The sequence below is a fragment of the Bidens hawaiensis genome, unplaced genomic scaffold (genome assembly GCF_021521415.1).
Source record: "Bidens hawaiensis isolate Kalapana, Puna unplaced genomic scaffold, B.hawaiensis_p1.1 tig00009196_1, whole genome shotgun sequence".
NCBI lineage: Eukaryota > Viridiplantae > Streptophyta > Magnoliopsida > Asterales > Asteraceae > Bidens > Bidens hawaiensis.
The window spans coordinates 458,047-468,860 of record NW_027491680.1 but is presented as its reverse complement, the minus strand read 5'-3'; the positions used below and the strand labels follow the sequence as shown (position 1 = coordinate 468,860).

The 10,814-nt window shown below is 37.4% G+C and overlaps 1 protein-coding gene across 1 annotated transcript; it reads right to left on the bottom strand.

The window, feature by feature from the left end:
* Positions 1-532: 532 nt before the first annotated feature.
* Positions 533-2,764, bottom strand: LOC143531607 (laccase-12-like). Its single transcript, XM_077026869.1, has 6 exons — positions 2,634-2,764; positions 2,399-2,550; positions 2,030-2,274; positions 1,817-1,945; positions 773-1,729; positions 533-663 (listed from the first exon to the last, which is right to left on the bottom strand). The coding sequence occupies exons 1-6, from the start codon at positions 2,739-2,741 to the stop codon at positions 533-535; spliced, it is 1,722 nt and encodes a 573-aa protein (XP_076882984.1). The 5' UTR covers positions 2,742-2,764.
* Between the last annotated feature and the right edge of the window lie 8,050 nt (positions 2,765-10,814).

Sequence of the window (10,814 nt, the reverse complement as noted above, 5' to 3'; positions counted from 1 at the left end):
AAGATTCTCATAGTTTGCTAGCTAAAAATGTAATTACCAGAATTTGCATTCATCTCTTTTTTGTTAACCCTCTTTAAACTACCTTCCTACTTATTGCTTACTTTTCGGTTTCTTGCCATTTAGATTCTTGACTATAATTATTTACATTTTGTTGTTAATGGTGTTTGAACTTTGAATATCTATGCTACCAGGATTAATATTTGCATTTTGGAGCATGAACTCATTAGTTTGGTGTTAGTTTGAACTTTGATTACAACGATAATAACTAATAAGATCACCGAGCTTAAGAGAACAAATAAAACCGATCATAATACTAAAATAACAATGATCATTGGTTTATAATCAAAATAGTTATGAAAACTTGTCTGCTCATTGATCTAAAGTACAATAAGTTTCATCATCCAAGCTTTTAGTGAAGCCGGAATGTTACAAGAGAAGTAAAACAAAACCATATAAAAATACAACAAAGATACAATATAAGAGTGCCCAAATCCCAATTGTGGGTTATAAAACAAGTATGACAGGTTATTAATTAACAGGCAGGCAAGTCTGCTGGTTGCTGCTGCAATGTCTCAAGTTCTCCGACTCCGTTATCTACTAAAAACACCGTCGCCAAACCCCAACCGATATGAACATCTAAGTGACAATGCATAATCCAAGCACCTAATGAAATCAAAATACAAAAATAAGTTAAGTTTTGTATTTCATTAATCATTAATTATGTCTAGTAAGTTTTATTAAAGAAGCAAATTTGTTCTATATATATGTTTACCTGGATTATCAGCAACAAACCGAATGACTGTCCACCCGTTAACCGGTAAGCTAGCAGTATTTCTCAGTGGTGGATCGACGAGATTGAATTTAGACGTGTCGGTTGCGGGGTTAAAGTTACCGAATCCTTCTGCAAGAATGTAGAAATCGTACCCGTGAAGATGGATCGGGTGATTTTCGGCTGCGAAGATGCTGGTGCCTTGCAGCACAATCTGCACTTGTGATCCGTATTTTAACTTGTAAACTTTAGTCCCACGTGTCGGCTGCCACAGAGAGCGGCTTACGTTACCAGTGTAATCGAATGCTACGGGTGGCTTGGCGGGAAAATCTGTTGTGAAGACCCCGGGAACACCGCGTTGGTGTGCTTGTAGAACTGAGAAGTTTGACGGGAGTACAAACGAGACGTTGTTCATGCTGGCAGTGAATCGGGTTCGGTTTGGTGCTTGACATGTGTTGGCAGGAGCGCCTGGTGGGCACCGGTTTAATCCCAGCCCGGCGGTGATGAATAGATTTTCATCGATTTTGGTTGGAACCTCGACTTTTCTTGGGCTTCGGAAGCTAGTGGTGAAGGCAGTGGCGGTGGCAGTGTCATTAAATGCCGGGAGAGTTGGCATAACGGGTTTTGAAGCGATACCCTTTGCAGGGCACGGAGCGGTTTTATACTCCAAAATGGCGGTTGTGGTGGTGTTGTCAAAGGGTGCACCTTGTGCACTAGCGTAGGCACGGGCAGCGATGTAGTATCGGGCGGGTGGTTGGTCGGCTTTGAATAGTACATCAGTTGTTTGACCGGGTCCGAGCATGAGGACATTGGTGGTGAAGGGTTTGACATAGGATGCATCCGCACCGACGACTGTGAGTTTGTGGTTAGCAATGCTGAAGAAAAGTTGTTGGTTTAAAGCCGAGTTGATCACCCGAATGAGATTTGTCTCGGCTGAGTCCACGGGAACTATGATCGTATCTACATTATACAAACAACCGATCATGTTACTAAGTTATAAAGTTATAAAACGACGATAAATAGTAATAGTAATGTTAATAGGCAAACCTTTGTTGGAGCAGTTATAGAGATCACCGGGTTGACCGTTGATGGTATATGCATCGGAAACATTCGGATTGCCTCCGGTTCTCATGGCTTGCCTTATGACAGTCAGTGGATTAGCATTCCACCATTCCCCTAATCATATCATTATCATCATTAGAATATTATCATGATAATGCAAAAAATGGCAACTTTATTGTAGTGGATTAAATGGAATACCAAGCATAAGGACTGATTCGCGGTTTGGTTTTGGAAACGGGTATGAATCGCCTTCTTTAGGACGAATGACAATAGCACCGTAGACCGTGGCTCGGACCCATGAGTTATGTGCATGCCACCATAGTGTTCCTTCTTGTCCTGAGATCCTGAATCTATAAGTATAGCTGCCTCCTGGTCTAATTGGGCATTGAGTAATGAACTCAGGCCCATCAGCCCATGCTGTTGTAAATTGTCTTACACCATGCCTAAAGAAAAAAAAACAATATATCAGACGTGACAGTTTTGACTCATTTACTTCCGACTCAATTGATTCAAGCCGTGTGTTATATTAAACTCTTCAATCTAAACGTAAAAAAAATGTGTTTATACCAATGAATGGTAACATTCTCTTTAGCCCTATTGACAACATTTATCACTAGACTATCGCCATTATTCACTTCCAAAGTCGGGCCAGGTAATTGCCCATTCACCATCATAACGTTTTGGGTTTTGCATAGCTTTGTTATTTGTGTGTCTTGAACCTAATCACATGCCAAATAGTTAAAAATCATAAATGTCACCAATAAAAGTTGCATATATAGAACATTTAAGAAAAAAAACATACAACAAAATCATGGTAGTGAGTTTTTGCATTCGCCAAAGAAGCGACACTCAAAAACACTAGTAACAAGCTCAAAACCGACAATGTAGATAAACCGTTGCCACACCCCATCGTGTTGTCGTTATCGTTATTTTTGCTCTAATGATGGTGTGTGTATGTGTGTGTAGATGACTAATGGAATTGGGTGAAAGAAGTGTGATTTATATAGAGCACAAGATGGTGAGATAATAAGTTGTTTGAAGTTGGCAAAGTAGGTTTAGATTTTGGGGTGATGGTCAGTGACTCAGTTCACAATGGCAAAAATGTTCAACATTGAGTTGGTGCACCCACTGACCTATCACAGTTTGATTAAAGTTTCTTCATTGCTTGCTTCATAAGTCTTCTTTCTTCTATTTTGGGGTTAAAATTAATAAAAAGAAAAAAATTTAAACATGTGTGTTTTCTTTAATGGAGTATTTTCACCAAGTTGACTATGTATTATTGTTTAACCCATGGATGGGTGTGAATATTATGGCTTACAAGGTTGTAGATTATTATCATATTATGTCATGGAAATAGTCTTTTTCATAGTGCAATAGATTTGTTGTGTGTAAAGACTTTTTTTCTCACCAACTATGAGAAAAGCCCATTGATTTTTAGCCTTTGTGTGCTTAGTTAATTATTAACAATTTTTTTTCTTCATGTTTTAGTTACAACGATTTAATGACTGTAACAATTTTTTTCACTATTAAAATACAATCAATCTAACGATTTTGAAAAAGAAAACAGTTCAAGCATCCACACCGTCTAAACATCCAAAATAACCTTGCTAGTTTGGTTTTGTGGTTGTCTAGAAGCATACTTAATGTTTTGGCTCATAATCGTTATAATGAATCATATTGTGAACACTTACGCTCCATGTTCAAACCATTTAAAAGGTATCAAAGCAGTTGCTTCTTAAACCAATCTTTGGTGTATTGCGTATTCACAAATTGAATGAGAATCACAAGACTTTCAGCATTGGAAAAATCCGTTGGTAGTTCTCAGTAAAGGTAGAAAATGTCGACAACAATTGAACACCTTGGAAGGAAATCTGGTTCAAAATCTTATCTTCATAATTTCTGGCAGATAATTCGTGTAGCCACACCCACCCGCCAACGTTCAAAATCTTATCTTCATAAGTTCTGGCCGATAATTCGTGTAGCCACACCCACCCGACAACCACTCAAAAGCGGATGGAAAGCTTATATATCCTTAATCCTACACAATTGCCGATGGATTACCAACAAACACTGTGAATTTTAATTTTATTTTCCTTTACCGAACTTTATTTTTAAATTTTTTTTGTAGGTGATCACTTGGTGATTTTCAAAATAATCACCGGAATTTCAAAAGAAAACCACCAAAATTGTGATTGTATTCTTGTTCACTTGATTTTGAAGTAAATGTAATCACAAACAAACCTTGAGAATCAACATTATAATATATATCCATATCTTTATTATTTTACAACAAAGTCTCTTTTTCATCTATTTATATCTTACTAAAAAAATACTTGTTTTATTATTACTTTTTTCTTTTTTATATAACTTATTATAAAAATATAGCGGTGATGTTAGAAATATTGATGGAGATAAAGATTCATAACTAGATGCAAAATAAAGAAGTCTTTTAATTTTATACAAAGAAACCTTTGTGTGAATGGTGATACTTAGGCTTTAGGAGAGTATACACTAGTGATAACTCTAGCTGGGTTTAAGTTGACAACTCACCCCTCACTGGAACAACCCCCCCCCCCCCCTAAAAAATATACTGATCACGCGTGACCTGAGCCCACTGAAGATGGTCACTCGTGTCAGTGAGGTTTCATGTGGGGCCCATAGCATTTCTATTTCTAAAAAACAAATACATGAATATTATATAAATTAAAAAAATAGTAGTGGAGAATGGTAGAGGATGATGGAGAGGTGTATTTCTTTGGTTAAAGGGTGATGTTGAATGATGGGGTGAAAGGTGACGTGACGCTGATATAACAAATGAGTGGAATGATGTTGAGGGGTGTATAATTGTATACTCATTAGCCTTAGTGATGATAGTTATTGCAAGGCCATGGGGACTCTAACTAATCTTAACTTTACATAAGTACAACATCACTTATTTTTCTCTTTTTCGGTCCATCTCACCTAAAGGAAATTGTTTAATCTTTTTTACTTCATCCCACTCTTATTAATTGTTAATTTAATATATTGTTCTTTGCATTTTAACTACTTAAAAGCATAATCCAAACCCCTTTTTAACAACTTTAACACAAGTGAGAAGTAGTTTAATTCATCTTTAAAGCGATATGTCATTTTAACCTATGTTGGGGTTAGAGTATATCTCATGGCCTAATGTTGAACCGTTATATTACACATTATGGGGCATGGGCTAGTATTAACTATTATGTAAATATTTATTTTTTGATTATTGATTGCTTAGTCTACGAGATTTTCCAAATATGTACATGCCATGAAAATTGAAATATTAATTTACCCGGGCTTTTTATCTAAGTAGGTGTGGATTTGGTAAAAAGGTATAGAGTTATCTACTGCTTCATCCCTAAGTAAATACTAATAAAAGGAATATTACGGTGAGCGGAAATTGTTGGTAAATAAATCTGATTTTTGAAAGTCAATTAAGAATTAAGATACTCTCTCTAGAAGACGGTGATGACTTTTCATGGAGAACTTTATTATATTACTACTTTCCAGCAATTATTTAATTCGTTTATAATAAGAAGGATAAAATAAGGTAGTGGTTGGTATACATGAATGAGAGACGGAATTGAATAGACCATTATGATAGAAAGAAATCATAATGGAATGAAATCAATCATTACCATCGTCCATTTCATTCTCTCTAAAACACCCAAATTCATTTCATCCACCCTCTTGTTTTTTATTTTATTTCATAATTCTTTCACGCTATATCACCTCCACCACTACTAACCATTATCCTCTCACCACCACCACCACCGCCTCCGCCGCCCGCCACCACCCATCCTCCATTGCCGGCCACCACCACCACCACCCACCTCCGTTTCCACCACCAACCACCCACCATCGCCTACCGCCACTACCAACCACCCATCACCACCTACCATTGTCACCCACCACCGCCACCACCAACCATCTCTCCCGGCCATCACCACCGCCACTACCAACCATCGCTCCCGGTCATCACCACCGCCCTCCACCCGCCACTTACTATTGCCATCACCACCACCAATCGCTCTCGCCCATCGCCACTGCCACCGCTACCCACCACCCACCACCACCATTATTGCTCGCCGCCCAAAGCCACTTACTATCATTTTTATTTTTTCCAGCTTTTTCTAGCTTACGAAAATAGAAAAATTAATAATTCATGTCGATCTCATACGGTATCCAAACATGTTAATGATCAATTCCATTACCCCGTCCATTCTATTCCCTCGCTCATTCCATTTCATCGCATATTTCATCACCACATACCAAACAGACCCATATTGTAATTACACTACAATATAATTATATAATTACTTTACTTGTATATATAATTATGTTACTTGATTTTCACAATTAACACGTTAATTTAATTTATACGTTAAATTTCCCCCATATTTCCAAACTCAATATAACGTTTTATACTTTCCCCATATTTATTGGACCATGTTGTAAGTAAATTCGTCAAATGGTACCTTCATTTTGTTATAGATTTTACTTATACTAGGCATGATAAATTAATGACCTTAACATGATTGATATATTTTATCTATGTCAAAATATAAAATCTAATCTGATTAATCATGTTAAATCGTGTAATTATAAAAAAATGTGAAAAGAGTTGATACGTTGTAAATAGATGGCGCTATGGTGAAATTTTAATGCGATGTTGTAAATAGATGGCGCTATGGTGAAATTTTAATGTGATGTAAATGGATTGACGGTCTGTATTAAAATTTAAAATTTTTCATTCAATTTCATACGGTTTAAAATTCCAAACTTTTCTTTTAACAAAACACATTTTCTTCTGAAGAACAAAACATGTGATCTGGACCACCAATTTAGAAGGAAACTATATATAAACTTACAACTAGATGCTATATGTAAAGGGCGAAGCTTCTTTTTGGCCCCGAGCCGGCGACCCCCCCCCCTGTAAATTTACGCAAATTCGTCCGCAATTTTTTACGTATTGAGTCCCCCCACACCCCTCCACCAAACCGACCACGTATTTTTTGTCCAAGCTTCACTACTGCTCGTTCATTTTTATATATTTTTCGGATCGAGAGTTATGTTATTGACTAATTCCGACAATTAAAAATGGAATATCACCGATCTCTCTCTGTAATGAGCACTTTTGACCTTGGGGTGAAAATTAAATCAATGACGTCATCTGGGAGATATTGCATATGCATGGAATCTTAACAGGGAATTGGTGATTCCGATTCCAGTTTCACGTTTTAGCCAATTTCCATTACGGTTCATGACTTTTATGCTGTAGCAGTTGCCTCTACCAAATCCATTAATTGATGTTAAAGTAAACAGGGATATTGGTTTGTAATACTCTTAACTTTCATCCATTGGTTAATATCACTCACAACTTTCGATTTGTTACCCACCACTTCCAACTTACACTTTATTTGTTTCTGGCATTCCCGAACTTAACGGATCCTAACTCCGTTAGTTTTTTTGCTGATGTGGCATTATTTTTGCTGACATGTCACTGATCTTGCTTACATGGCTCTTTTTAATAAAATATGATAAAAACTCATAATAATAATAATAATAATAATATCTCATCCCCGCCCCCCCCCCCCTCCGGTCTTCTTCATCATCTTCCTCACCCACCCACCTCCCTCAATACAAACAGAAACCATCACACCAACAAGATACCACCCTCAATACACAAAGACAACCACCATCGTACAACTCCTCACATACACCGGCACCATCGCACAACTCGTCACATTTTTTATTATTCAGTCGGTGCTCAATCAATGTTCAAGAAGACAAGACTTGAAAACTTAAAGGTCGTCTCGAATTGGGGAAACTGTAGCCGGAGCCTTCGTGGTGCCTTTCCGACTCGAATTAACCGATCCTAAAGCTACCGAACTTGTTCCTAATCCACCGCCATGGTTTCCGGTAACCGAACCTGAGTTATTAACATTCTGAGCTTCATTTGGTGAAATTATAGTGATATTGGACGTATGCTTGACGAAACGAAGAGCCGATTGGCGATGATGATGTTCGTATTTTGAAGCGGATGGTTTAGGTTTTGTTTTGTTATCGTATTTGATGCAACAAGTTGTTACTGGAACTGGTGGATCTCGGATTGTTGGATCCGTCAGGAGATGAGGTATCGGATGATGATTGTATGGTGGTGCCGGTGTCTGTGAGGAGTTGTACGGTGGTGGCGGTGGCTGTGTGTATTAAGGGGGCGGGGGTGGTTGGGACCTGGGGTAAGAGACAATGAAGAAGACATATTATTATTATTATTATTATTATTATAAAAGCCACGTCAGCACGAACAATGACATGTCAGCAAGAATAATGCTACGCCAGCAAAAAAAACTAACGCAGTTAGGTCTGTTAAGTTCGGGAGTGCTGTAAACAAATAGAGTGGAAGTTGGGAGTGGTGGATAACAAATCGAAAGTTGGGAGTGATATTAACTAACGGGTGAAAGTTGAGAGTATTAAAAACCAATATCTCAAGTAAATATTATCTAGAAACTTTAAGACTACATTTGTCATAACAATAATAATGTTAAATATTATCCGAACGTGACATTCGTGTTAGATTATTATTAGTCATGAATATGATACAAATAGTGATGTTATGTAAATGCCCACGTAGGGTTGTAAGTTGTTGTGTTATTATCACGATGAAAATGTAGGGAGCCAGGTAGGATTTGTAAGGGAGGAACAGCCAATCTAAATACGAAAATTATTAAAGAGTTTATGTGGAAATGCGTTCGAGAATACGAACGATTTGGTTATAAGATGTGTAGGTCCGATTATCTCTAGATCAAGTGCAAACTTGATTACCCAATTACTCATATTTGTGAATTACCAATAGATGTGGTAATCAAGATCTAAGATAGAGAAAAATTATAAAAACGAGTGAACTCCAAACGATTTAGCTAGCAAAATGATTTGGTTGAACGACTAGACTAACATGAACGGCTAGTCCATGCTACACTAATCTCTTACAATCACAAAAATGAGTCTTAACATGATGCCTATTACGATGATTTCAACAACAATACTAGCATGAGCAAAAATTAATATACATAGACCTCAGCGATAGCTATGACACTACAAAGTGTCATAGTTAGTCTGGGTGACACTTCGAGTGTCACTACTAGATAATATTTCTTCATGAGCTTTGGTGACACTCGTGAGCACAGGCGACACTCATGGTGTTGTAGTAAGTGTCGCTATCAACAACTAAGTCAACCAAAATGAAATCTTAAACTCCTTCTAGATTTGATCGTCGTTATCACTGATAATTATAGCAAACTATATGATCCTACAATACGACACATCTACAATTCTAGAATCACAATAAACACAATACATATGTTGTTAAGTGTGTTTACATTACATCCAGTTAGATGACAATAAATAAATAACCATAACATTTAAAAGTGAATGTTGCGTAGTAAAATAAATGAACTTTTGTTTTATATTTTTTCACTTGGTCTATCCGTTGTGGATAGTTATTACGGCGCCACCATATTTACATGGGCATGATGACGCCCCAAAAACCGCGCTACTATATAGGTCGGTCGGCACCAAAGAGCATTTCGCCACCCCCATAAAGCTCCCAATGCCTTTGCAACTCTGCTCTTGGTTAATGCAACGTCAGTCACCACGTGTCTTTACTGTGCTCCGAGCTCCGATGAAATTATAATACTCTGTTTCAAGCGAACAAAAAGAGAGATGGTGGATATATTATTATGGTGGTGAACTGGTACTCCATTCAAACACTTTTGACGTAAACATTGTCAGTAGCAGCACATGGCCATAAATTCTTTAAATAGAATTAATTTTCAATTTTCACAAGAGTCCCCTAAACTATTATGTCATATTTATCATGGAACAAAAGTATAGAGTTGAGTATTTACACTCCGCCTCTCTTACAGGGGTTGAATTCTACTACAAAAGGTCCTCTCTTTTTAATTGTGTTGGTTCAAAAAAAAAAGTAAGTATCTTAACGCTTTATTCTTGACTTTTTATTATACGTAAATATATATATTTACTAATAAACGTTCGGATATACAAACATACCGTTATAAAGCGCGGTGCTCAAGTCATGTCTTGACACGATCTCCATTTTTATTAATAAACTAATCTTACATACTTGTTTATGAAATGAAATGGACGATGTCAAAGACTTTACTAATAAACGTTCGTATTACCAAGTCTTTGGAACGATTATTAGTAAATATGACTATGAATGATTACTTAATCTCATATGACATCTTAAAACAACAAATATCATTTTTATACATGATATAAAAAGTTGTTTATACTCATCCGCGCATGTGATTGAAACATTACTAACAAGTTTATTATTACAAGTTCAATGCTACTAACATTATTTAGCAGCAATGAACTGGGGGACTACCATGATATATCACCACTACATTAGCGCGGTGGAAGACATCAAAATACTAGGTTGGGCTCACCTCATAATTCGCCTAAGAATGGAAGACGTCCTAATTAAAGGTTGGGAATCCTCATAAACCCATACGGCTACGCGCCATACTTAAAGGTTGGGAATCCTCATAAACCCATACGGCTACGCGCCAAACTTAAAGGTTGGGAATCCTCAAAAACCCTTACGGCTACGCGCCAAACTTAAAGGTTGGGAATCCTCATAAACCCATACGGCTACGCGCCAAACTTAAAGGTTGGGAATCCTCATAAACCCATACGGCTACGCGCCAAACTTAAAGGTTGGGAATCCTCATAAACCCATACGGCTACGCGCCAAACTTAAAGGTCGGGAGCCTAATAATATCCCACATGGCCACGCGCCAAACTTAAAGGTCGGGAGCCTAATAATATCCCACATGGCCACGCGCCAAACATAAAGGTTGGGAGCCTAATAATATCCCACATGGCCACGCGCCAAACATAAAGGTCGGGAGCCTAATAATATCCCAAAAGGCCACGCGCC